The sequence below is a fragment of the Podarcis cretensis genome (genome assembly GCF_951804945.1).
Source record: "Podarcis cretensis genome assembly, chromosome: 8".
Taxonomy (NCBI): Eukaryota; Metazoa; Chordata; class Lepidosauria; order Squamata; family Lacertidae; genus Podarcis; species Podarcis cretensis.
In genome coordinates, this window is record NC_137177.1 from 20,370,273 (window position 1) to 20,382,709 (window position 12,437).

Below are 12,437 nucleotides of genomic sequence, written 5' to 3' on the forward strand. Positions count from 1 at the left end.
TTCCATTCCTTATTGAAATCTTGATTCTCCTGATTTCTGATTTCCCCAGTTAATCTTGCCATCTCTGCATAGTCCAATAATTTCATCTGCCAGTCCGCCCTAGTAGATATCTTGTTGACTTTCCAACTCTGGGCAAGAATCATCCTTGTGGTTGTTGTAGCGTACATAAACAGTCTTTTTAGTTCCTCCAGTATCTCTGCACCTATAATTCCTAACAAAAAGGCTTCTGGCTTTTTAACAAAAGTTATTTTAAACATCCCCCCCCCAGTTCATTCTATATAATTTCCCAGAATTCCTTTATCACTTTACAGTTCCACCACATATGATAAAATATGCTGCTGCTTGTGTTTGCTTTCTTAATCACTTACTTTTATTATTTATTCGCTTCCATTATTACTGCATTTCTATCCTCCCCAGAGCTCTAGGTGGCATCTAGATCATTCTCATAAGAACTATGTAAAGCAGATGAGGCTGAGAGACAGCTACTAGCCCAATATCACCCAGTGGGTTGATCCCGAGTGGGGATTTGAACCTTAGTCTCCCCCTTCTTCATCCAGTGCTGTAAACATTCAAGGCTGTGAACAAAGGAGCTGAAGAAAGAAGGCAACTGACTATGGGGGGGGGGGCGGGAGGCATTGATGCAGGAAAATGCATCCATCCTGACTGGAGCACTCCCTCTCGAGGCTGCTTGGGAAAGCACAACTTGAAAAACAGTGATACCGGTAATTCCTTGCGAAAAGATGGGATATTTTGGTTACTTGACACCTTTTTGTCTCCCCCTGGTGGGAGCAAGAAAAGGAGAAAGGATTGGGGAGTTCTCAAGAAATATCTTGAGAACATTTGTTGTGATTTAAATTCTGTAATAGCCTTTGAATAACCTCTGTAAACAATTCATACAAAAAGAGAATGATATAATTGTCTGTAATTTAATATTAAACAAATGGTGACAATGAACTCAATTTTATGTTGTATAGTTGTAAGTAAGTATAACAAAGCAAAATGAAATTGGAAAAGAAAAGAAAAGAAAAGAAAAGAAAAGGAGAAAGGTAGGATTTTAGCATACCCTTCAAAGTTAGTAGCAAAGGCGGGACTTTGTGCAGAAAATTTGCTCGCCTTACTGCCTGTGAAAAGGGTAGGGCTTATTTTATTTTAAGAATAATCTGACCAAGTAAATCCATTGTTGACTCCCAAACTGGGAGGGGTAGCTAATGCCACAGAAGACAGAATTGGGATTCAAGATGACCTTAACAGATTGAAGAACAGGGCAAAACTAACTAAATGAATTTCAACAGGAACAAATGTTAAATTTCTACACTTAGGCAGGAATAAGCAGCTGCACAAATATAAGATGGGGATACCTGGAATGCCAGTAATGAAAAGTACCTAGTGGTCTTAACAGACCACAAGCTTAACAAGAGTCAATACAGCAGCAAAAAAACCTAATGCTATACTAGGCTGCATCAACAGAAGTATACAGTGGTACCTCGGGTTACAGATGCTTCAGGTTACAGACGCTTCAGGTTACAGACTCCACTAACCCAGAAATAGTACCTCAGGTTAAGAACTTTGCTTCAGCATGAGAACAGAAATCGGTGGCGCGGCAGCAGCGGGAGGCCCCATTAGTTAAAGTGGTACCTCAGGTTAAGAACAGTTTCAGGTTAAGAACAGACCTCTGGAATGAATTAAGTTCTTAACCCGAGATACCACTGTAGTGTCCAGATCAAGGGAACTAATAGTACCACTCTATTCTGCCTTGGTCAGACCAAACCTGGAATACTGTGTCCAATTCTGGGCACCACAATTTAAGAAGGATGTTGACAAACTGGAACGTGTGCAGAGAAGGGTGACGAAGACGATCAAGGGTCTGGAAACCAAGCCTTATGAGGATTTTGGCTGGCAATTCATTCCAGAGAGCTGGAGCACCGACACTAAAAGCCTCTATTCCCATACAGGCTACGCGCGCCTCTGGGGGCCATCCCTGTATCATCTACAAAGCCATTAAAGGCAGACGCTTAAATTCCCTAACTACATGCTTTCAAGGGAGGTGGCTAAGATGTTGATCCTGTCTTTCTGTCTCTGTCTCTGCTGTTGCAACGTTCAGCCAGCAGCAGCCTATTTGGCCGAGGCAGCTTTTCAGCTCGCTCGCTTCGTGCAGCCTCTCCAAGATCCGCGTCTGCTGACACGACCCGGAGGTGGTAAGGGAAGGGAACGGGGTGCCCAAAGCTCAGGGCGCGCCGGGGTGCAATTTGTAGGGGTTTCGTCCCTGGCTTTTGCAAGATGAAGGAACTGTCTCCCGGATTCTCTTCCATAATCCCGCTTGCTTCTTAGCCCCAACTTCTGGCAAAAGGAGTAACGCACAGTTAAGGGAGGCGCTACAGAAGCCTTGGGGCTTACTAGGGGGAAAGAGGAAGGTGCCGGAGGCTGGGATGATTTGTGCCGGCTTTGGGGCGGGGGAGACAAAGCCACGACCTTCCTGTTTCTACGAAACGCTCAAACATCCTGGGTTGCCAAGCAGCCACCTCACTCTTTGCACAGCGTGTAGATGATTTGAGGCGCACTTTTTTAAATGATGGAAATGATGGACTTCCGCTTGTCCTGTGACTAGAAAGAATGGTTTCCCCCTTGCCCTGCTCCTTTCCCAGGGAAAACCGGCTCTTTAGCTCTATTTCGGAACAAATTTATTGCTGGGGTTGGACTAGATGACCCTCGGGTCCCTTCCAACTCAACAAATCTATGATTCTTTGAAAATGCAAATCCATGAGAAACAAGCCAGGTGAGTGGGGTATAGTAGTAGTAGTAGTAGTACAGTGGTGCTTCGGGTTACATACTCTTCAGGTTACAGACTCCGCTAGCCCAGAAATAGTACCTCAGGTTAAGAACTTTGCTTCAGGATGAGAACAGAAATCGTGCTCCGGTGGCGCGGCAGCAGCAGGAGGCCCCATTAGCTAAAGTGGTGCTTCAGGTTAAGAACAGTTTCAGGATAAGAACGGACCTCCAGAATGAATTAAGTTCTTAACCCGAGGTACCACTGTAGTAGTAGTTCATGTGGGCCTAGGAGGAAAGCTGGGACCTAGGTACAAATTGTTCTAGAAACATTTCCAGAAGCCATAATGATGCACTTTGCATCTCCATCTGGAGAAAAGCTGAACCACTGCTTTTCTAGATCCAGGCTCTAAATACTCTGCCGCTTCCAAAATGTGACTCTTCACCATTTCTTTCTGTGTGCCTTGCTCTCCTTTCCCACTCTATCCTCATGTCTCTTTATCTTCTCTGTTTCCCAGAGAGGCAGTTAAGACTAGAAATTGGCCTCCATGGATCCAGGGGGCTCGAGAACTATTATTTCAACTCAGATCGTGCCCCACAAGCTTTCTGAGACAACCATAGGTCCAGAGGGCTCTGGAGCAGGGCCTCCGACTCAGATTGTGACCCAACAACCTCAGATTTTCTCCAGCATTGGGGCCAGTCCTTCTCTGCAGAGGCCACTGAAGAAATTTTATGCCGGGGAGCCGCTGGCACTGGGGGTGAGTGCAAACAAACAGGAGCGGCAGTGTTTGAGTCTACCATGTCTGCCCTGCGCCAATAACTGTCTCTTTTGGGGGTTTCTTCCCCTATCAGCTTGAGAGTGATGCTTCTCAGACAGTATCCAGGGCACCTTTGGGTTCCTCTGGAGTAAGATCAGAATGGTGAATTAGCTTGCAGCACTGCTGAGAATGTGTAAAACTGGATTGTGGACCATCCAGATTTTGCTGGACTGGAACTTCCATTATTCTGGCCATTGGTCATGCTGACGTGCTGATGGGTGTTGGAGTCCAGCAATGTCTGGAGGGCTGCAGGTTTCCCAGCCTTGACTTAATGGAAGGGAAGCATGTGCATCCCAACATGCAATGAGGGCACTGCTAAGAGGTGGGCCTGCCCATTCATGAAAAGGAACATTTTGGCATCAGCAGGGGGAATAGCCCTCCGGCTTAGGGAATGGAGCCAATTATTCCCACTCCTTATAAGTTTTAGGGTTCCGTAAAGGGGTGGGCTGAGAGTTGTGGGAACAGAGCTTGCAGAGTTATCTGTCTGTGGGGCAAAATACAGTGGTACCTGTGGTTGCGAATGGGATCCGTTCCGGAGCCCCGTTTGCAACATGAACAGAACACAACCCGCATCTGCGCAGGTCATGATTCGCTGCTTCTGTGCATGCGCGTGACGTCATTTTGAGCATCTGTGCATGTGTGAGTGGTGAAACCTGGAAGTAACCCTTTCCGGTACTTCTGGGTTGCTGCGGGATGCAACCTGCAGAGATTTAACCTGAAGCAAACGTAACAAGAGGTATGACTGTACTAAATTTGAAGGTTGGGGTGGAGCCCCATGAAAATATGCCTGTTCACCCAAGGGGGTGAGAGAACAAGGTGGAAGGCAAACAACATGGCTGTGCTCCTTTGCTTCCTTTGCCCAATATTCAGACTGTCAAATGCACAGTCCTCAATTTGGTTTCCAATGTGTGCATTTTATTTATTTGGCTTTGTCTATGGTGGCATTGCCCACAGCAGCTGAGGCAACCCAGTCTGATGGGCAGGGTACAAGTAATAAATTATCATCATTTCCCATGAAACATCCCAAAGCGATGGATAATAAAATCATCAAAAAAACAGCAGCAAAACATTGTAAAGCAATTCCAAATGCAATACAGATACAGTGGTACCTCGGGTTACAAACGCTTCGGGTTACAGACACTTCAGGTTACAGTCTCTGCTAACTCAGAAGTAGTACCTCGGGTTAAGAACTTTACCTCAGGATGAGAACAGAAATTGTGAGCTAGCAGCGTGGTGGCAGCGGGAGGCCCCATTAGCTAAAGTGGTACCTCAGGTTAAGATCAGTTTCAGGTTAGGAGCGGAGCTCTGGAACGAATTAAGTTCGTAACCAGAGGTACCACTGTAAAGGGTGCGGTGGGAATCTCATTCTAAAAGGTTTGTTGGAAAATGAAATTAAAAATTAAAAAAGGGAAATGAAGGTCCTCAGAAGCTCCTGAAAAGGCCCTAGGGATGGTGCCCGACTGATATTTAATGGGAGGAAGTTCCAAAGGGAAGTGCCGACACACTAAAGCTTTGATCTGTACATGATTTGGAAGATCTCCAGGTTTGATGGTACTCGCAGGAGCAGAATGCAGAATGCAGTGATTGGTTTGGTATATAATGGGCGGGGCAATCCTTTAGGTCTCCTGGTATCAGTACCTTGACCGTAGCCAAGCAGCTAATATGCCACTGGGACAATTGGTGAGCAATTGTTGTGTGAGCAAAGGCTGATATGAACATCAACGTATCCACTGTGATAGGTAACAAAATGCACAAAACAGACCTCAGTTAAGGTGACCTGCTGCTAACATCCTGCTAAATCTGTACAGGATCTGAATCTGTTTTCTTGCAGCAAATCAGATCATTTTCAGAGGGACAGTTGCATTAAAACTATTTAATTTACCCTATGCCATAATAAAAGTGTTGAGCCTTTAAGATTCCACTAGTCAAAAAATGTTTCCATATTTCAAAAGGGAAAATGTCACCCACCCCCCCCCCACCTGCTGAAGTTTATCATCATTTAGGGAACTTGTCATGGGCAAATTGTACTTATATCGTCAAGGATGAACAAGATCAGGGTAACATCATGTTTAATTCTCTCTTTGCAGATCACTCAGATACTCATAGGCATCACAGGAATGGCTTTTGGGCTTGTGATGAATGTTGCATCTAATGACTTCTTGCTTTATGCAGTCATAATGACCCCGTATTGGACAGGAATCCCGGTAATTCTTCATATTTGTGCCTAAGAGAATTTTGACAGGATTCGCCTTTGCTCTGTCAAATAATTCCTGTGCTAGTGCTGTGTTTTGAAACCTGCCCATTTCTCCGCGTTTGCTGAATGGCTGCCCAAAGCAGGCAGGTCTAACTAAGGACATAGGAAGAGTGTGCTGGGTCAGACCAAAAGCCTATCCAGTCCAGTGTCCTGTTTGCCACACTGGCCAACGAGATGCCTCTGGGAAGCCTGCAAGCAGGTCATGGAGGCAATGGCTGTTGGATGCTTGAGTCTCAAACCATTAGGGCCTTAAGAACCAACACTTCAAACTGTGCTTGGTCATTGAACTCAGCTATATTAGTAAAGAAACAATGATTTGAATGCGCTATAAACATTCAACACCAGATGGTGCCAGAGAGCAGGAAATATTTAAATATGATTTTCCATAGTCCTCCCCCCTTGTTAAAGGTAAAGGTAAAGGTAAAGGTACCCCTGCCCGTACGGGCCAGTCTTGACAGACTCTGGGGTTGTGCGCCCATCTCACTCAAGAGGCCGGGGGCCAGCGCTGTCTGGATCACGTGGCCAGCGTGACAAAGCTGCATCTGGCGAGCCAGCGCAGCACACGGAAACGCCGTTTACCTTCCCACCAGTAAGTGGTCCCTATTTATCTACTTGCACCCGGGGGTGCTTTCGAACTGCTAGGTTGGCAGGCGCTGGGACTGAGCAGTGGGAGCGCACCCCGCCGAGGGGATTCGAACCGCCGACCTTTCGATCGGCAAGCCCTAGGCGCTGAGGCTTTTACCCACAGCGCCACCCGCGTCCCTTCCCCCCTTGTTATAATGATCTAATTCATGGATAGGCAAACTAAGGCCTGGGGGCTGGATGCGGCCCAATCGCCTTCTAAATCCGGCCTGCAGACGGTTCGGGAACCAGTGTGTTTTCACATGAGTAGAATGTGTGTTTTTATTTAAAATGCATCTCTGGGTTATTTGTGGGGCATAGGAATTCGTTCATCCCCCCATATGGTCTAATCGTTCATCCCCCCATATGGCCCCCACTAGGTCTGAGGAACAGTGGGCTGGCCCCCTGCTGAAAAAGTTTGCAGGCCCCTGTAATTTCTGACTTACCGTATTTTTCGCCCCATAGGACGCACCGCCCCAGTTTTTTGGGGGGAGAAATAAAGATTTTTTTTTATTTCCCCCCCTCAGGACGAGCTTCCCCCGACCCCAGCCCCCAGAACAGGCTGCTGCCTGCAAGCCTTGTGAGCCCGGCGCGCAAGGCTTGCCGACATCTGCCCGAAGCACGGGGCGGGCTCCGCAGCTTGCCCCGTGTTTTGGGCTGCAGGCTGCTGCCTGCAAGCCTTGCGCGCCTGGCTTGCGGATAGCTTCCTGAAGGCTGAAGAGCGAGAGGGGTCGGTGCTTCAGCGAAAGCCTGCATTGGCCCATAGGACACACACACATTTCCCCTTCATTTTTGGAGGGGAAAAAGTGCGTCCTATAGGGCGAAAAATATTTATAGCACCCCCTCGCCCCATGTGTAGATCCACAGCTTGTTAAGAAGGGTGCAATATGTTCTGTTTGGCTAGTCCTGGTCAACCATCCAGCATCAGAACAACATTCTTTTAGAACAGCTGAAGTTTCTGCCAGGCTTTCACAAGCATTGCAGCAGTTACCAGAGAGCATGGAAACAGTTGTTTTGTTGAACACAGACCCCTGATGGAAAAATCTCCTGATTTAAGTGGATCTGTTCACCCAAACAGTGCTTTTCATTTGAAGAAAGTCAGATGATGCCCAATCTAACAGTCCTCTGATCAGAGGCAGAGCTAGCTGCTCTGGCACCCGGAGCAGCGTGCATGTTGTGCACCCAGGGGCGGGGCGAGCATCCTAGGGGTGGCGGTGTGGCGATGTACCCCCCCCCCAGGGATGACACCCACCGCACCCCTTCCTCTGCAAGTGCCTCTGATTATGATCTAGTAGACAGAACCAGACAGTCAGTCCATTTGAGATTCGTTCATTGCCCCTTATTTCTGTCTCTCCATCTGTCTCTTGCAGTACATCATTTCAGGATCCCTGTCTGTGGCAGCTGCTAGCAACCCCAAGAAGCCGCTGGTGACTAACCTCTTATGGGATGGTGTGATGTGAGGAGTCTGATGAAAAAGAAATAGAGAATTTGTGACCTGTGTTGCTTGCCGTTTAAGGACACTTCCTAGACTTGGGGTTCTGAGGCTGCCTTGTAAAATGCAGTTCATTGCTTAGAGGTTGCTATCTTAATGGGGCCTGGCAACTGGGGTGGGCCAAAGAGACATGTTGGAGTTATACAGGTCAAGGATGGGGAATCTGTGTCTCCATCCCCAATGTTCCTGGACTTCAACTGCCACCAGCCCAACAGCCACTCATCAGGAGTGATGTGTTGCGTTGAGTGACAACATATTATCCTCCCCCACCGTGACATACAGAACACCCAGAGATTGTTCCAGATAAAGACTCGCGTTCATGCATATGCAAATAGGCTGGCTATATAAGAAAACCAGTTTAAAGGGTTCAGATGCCAAAAGATCTCCCCCAAGTTTTTATAAGCCAGGAACCAGAGGGATCTTCTTTGAAATCCTCCTGGCACACACAAAGAACGGGCCTGGGTTAAGTACCTTAAGGCTTGGGTTGCCAACCTTTTTGGGGCCTGGGAGCACACTTGAAAATACAAGAAACTGTCGTGAACACCACAAAGTACCCATCTCACAGAAACGCTGGCGATGCTCAGAATTCTGGCCCTAAACAACAACGACAACAATTTCATTATTTAGACCCCGCCCATCTCGCTGGGTTTCCCCAGCCACCCTGGGTGGCTTACAGCATGTCTACAAACACAATATTAACATCAAGCATTAAAAACCTTCCGATACAGTGTTGCCTTCAGATGTCTTCTAAAAGTTGTGTAATCATTTATCTCCTTGGCATCCGAAGGGAGGGTGTTCCACAGGGAGGGTGCCACTACTGAGAAGGCCCTAAACAACAGTCAGTGTATGTATACCCTGCAAACAAATAAAACTGAGTGCTGGGGGGAACAGACAGCCCTGTTCCATCCCTCAGTGAACAATAGGCCAAAGAACCTAACTGTAAAAAAAATACAATCTGTGTCTTGAGGGCACAGTGGGGACCTCATCTTGAAGGCCGTTCTTAAAGGTGCTCACTCTCATCAGGGTCTTTGGCCAGAGACACAATGGTTTTTCTTCTCCATCTGTAGGTGAAGAGCATGCTGGGATTGAATGTGGTGAGTGCCATAGCTGCTGGCCTTGGGATTATCATCCTTTCTTCATCTTTGGCTATTTCAGGCCTGGAGTTTCATGCCAGGTATTGGTGCAGGAACCTTGATACAAAACTGGCTCGTAGGTGTTACGAAACCAAAGTCATCCCTGAGGTGAGGACACGTCCTGGCAAGATGATGATGAAGAAAAGAAAATAATAATAATAATAATAATAATAATAATAATAATAATAATAATATTGATACCGTGCCCATCTGTCTGGGTTTCACTCTGGGAGGCTCCCAACAGAATGTTAAAAATGAGATAAAACATCAAATATTAAAAACTTCAGAACCACTTGCAGGCCATTTGCACCCTGAAAGAAAGGTGCAAGGGGCCGAGGTGGAACAGGAAGCATTCAATATGGTGTTTCTAGTTCAAAAACTCACAGTAACATGGCCGAGGAGCAAGTGGGGGATCAATGGAAGCTGGTCCATTAAGTGGAACAAAGCACCGGCCCACCAGCCTGACTTTGTCCTCAGCCAGCCTCCACCTGCCTGCCTCTTTATTTACCTAGATATATGTGGTAAAGAAGAGCAATTTCTTACGATTGGGACATATCTTTCATTCACAGAATATACTGTCTGGAATGATGGCTGTTCACCTGGCATTCACCATCCTCGAATTCTGCATCTCCATCTCCACTGCTGCCTTTGGGTGCAAGACGGTGTGCTTGAAAACCCACACAGAAACGGTAACATTAGAAAGGGAGTGGAGTTTGGCAATCCAAGCAAACGAGTGGGGATTCTGGAGGTGGGATTGCTTGCTCTCCTGTCTCGTAAGGGGTAGGGGTTGTTGTCCAAATAGTATTCCACATCAGGGTTGCAATTCTTCATCTGGGATGCTCACAACCAGCTTGCCACTGTGGAGAAGCTAGCATTTAACCAGAAATTAATGACTTTATTCTCAGAACTGTGGAACTTAAATCCTCCCACCTGTACTCTGGGACATGTGTCTATTTGCACACATTTTGGAAACGACAATTGTTCAGTTAAAATGAAGGCATTTCAGATTGCACTTCCCAGTTCCTCATTGTAGGGGAAACAATATTTGAGCCAAACCTCTGAGTGAATGACTCCTCTGCAGGCAGCTTTCTAGGCTGTTGCTATTCTGGGCAATCAGTTGATTGTCGGGCTTGAACAGTTCCACATGCAGAGCTTTGCAAATCTTCATGATCAGCTGATTGTCCAAATTGTCCAAGCAGGCAAAAATGGGTCACCTGACATTTTGACATCATGCCATTGACAGGTGGGTTACCTCGCTCACCTGTCAAACTCTGCCCAATGGGGTGGGAGAGGTAAGGATGCAGTTTGTCACCCCTTTTTTAGCTCATAAAGCTGCTTAGATAAGACTGATGGTGTGTGAGTAATGCTTAAAAAAATGTTGAGGCCAGAAATGAGGTTCAACAACATTTCTGGTGTTCAGAGGTGGGATACCCTCCCTAGTCCCTTGCCTCTCCCCATGAATAGCAAAAATTATGGAAAACTGCACAATACTATACAAAACCTAAGAAATTGTGCAACATCATCATTCAGAATTTAGACCTTTTAGGGGGCAAAAAGGCAGAGTCCATAGTCTGGATACCAGCTCTGAGATTTACACATGATGTCAAATATGATATTCAGGGCTGGTGGGTGACGGTGAGGTATTGGAGGACATAGCTATTTGTCAGCCTTCAGGGAATCAGCTTCCTCTCCACCTTGGCAGTAGATAAGCAGAACAAAGGGAAAGGAGTCTTCTTACCAGTTAGAAACTTTAATAATCACAGCGAGAGAACAAAAATCCCATCTCCTAGAAATGGCAGTGCTCCCAATTAAGGATCCCACCCCCTTTCATCCCTATTAAACCACGTCACTTCTACTTCTTGTAATCTGATCTTGCACCCTCTGTGCTTTGTGTGCTTTCTGCTCTGCCACTTTCTTAGCTCTTCTTGACCTTGGGCTGAGCAGAGGAATGCTTTCCAGGGACAGTGAATCTGTTAACTCTCTCTCTGTCTCCCCCCCAGTGTTTCTTCTCCTAGCTCTTCCCCATCCAGTATTTCCCAGCTTCTGCCTTCTGAACTATGTCCCTCTGCAAACCACTGTTCCAAATCTATTCTGTCCTCCTGCTCTTGGGAAGATTCAGGATCCGGATCAGGAGCAGGAGCAGGGGGATGCTTCCACCATTTCTCCTCAGTACAGACCTCCTCAGCATGGTCCCCGACACTATTTGGGCTACATAGCCTGCCCCTGCCCCTACTAAGCAACCCTGTTATCCTTAGATAGTTTACCAAACTCTGCCCCTTTATTCACAAGCTGAGCAGCGGACCGACACTCTCCCAGGCTGATTTTCTTCCTTTCTTCAGGTTGTGGTGGTTTACCAGAACACGATTCTGGACAGTGCTAATGCTGCCAATCTCCCGGCTTCTGGCAAGGATGCAGAGAACACCTGAATTGTCACTTCCTCCATGCAATGGTCCTGGAGTCCTGTCTCAAAATCAAGAGCAGAAAGAGTCAGACTTTTTCATCCGTATGTACATATATTCCAAATAGGCTTCTTAACAGATCTCCAATGAAAAGGATAACCTGCCCAAGACAACGTATACGATGAACTAAGATAAATAGGCATGGAGAACCCTGATGACAATGGGGAATGGCCTTGAGCCAGCAGAACTTAAAAATTTTGGATCAAAATCTAAACTTGGTGTGATATATGACATGCCTAAAGCCCAGCTAGGGATGAATGGGAATCTTTAAAATCAATTCATATCTACCAAAGGGATCTAGGCAAAAGTGGTTTTCTGTTTTGCAAGCTGTCTGGAACCCTTAGCAATTGACTTTTGATAGATTCTCAGTAGTACTGACATTACTAATCTGAAAATGGTAATTAGGAGGAATATACATAGTGTTACCTTGACACCACTGCTATATTTTATAAAGTCTCAATCACAATTTCAGTGGGACACTTGGGCATGTTTCTTCTTCCAAATTCCATTGCAGGGAGGTGTTTTTTGAGGGTCACCATTGTTGAGAAGCCTTGCTCACAAACTGTTAACAAACCTATGACCCCAGTAAATTTGCTCATATGTCATTGCTGTCATTTCTTCTTTCTCTATGTTTGATACTAAAAAAAACCCTGTAGATTTGATGGAGAGGATTTATTTCTGTATATGATTTTATTTATCCACTCAAATATTGTGAATAAGTTGCATATCATATCTTACTATATAATAAAATTGGAAGGTGTCACCACTCTGTTTTCATTGGCTGTTTTTCAAGATTCTAAAGGCAAGGGCAGCATGAGGTTGCTTTGAGAAAACATTGTGATGATGCAGGATGGGGAGAGAATTGAGTCAGAGCAAGTGAAAAAGTACTATATCTCT

At 46.1% G+C, this 12,437-nt stretch overlaps 1 protein-coding gene across 1 annotated transcript; it reads left to right on the forward strand.

Moving 5' to 3' along the window:
* The first annotated feature begins 1,974 nt into the window (after positions 1 to 1,974).
* LOC307221643 (membrane-spanning 4-domains subfamily A member 4A-like) lies at positions 1,975 to 12,306 on the forward strand. Its single transcript, XM_079986365.1, has 7 exons — positions 1,975 to 2,195; positions 3,282 to 3,521; positions 5,669 to 5,785; positions 7,827 to 7,883; positions 9,016 to 9,189; positions 9,651 to 9,770; positions 11,421 to 12,306. The coding sequence occupies exons 2-7, from the start codon at positions 3,312 to 3,314 to the stop codon at positions 11,505 to 11,507; spliced, it is 765 nt and encodes a 254-aa protein (XP_079842491.1). The 5' UTR covers positions 1,975 to 2,195; positions 3,282 to 3,311; the 3' UTR covers positions 11,508 to 12,306.
* Positions 12,307 to 12,437: the final 131 nt, after the last annotated feature.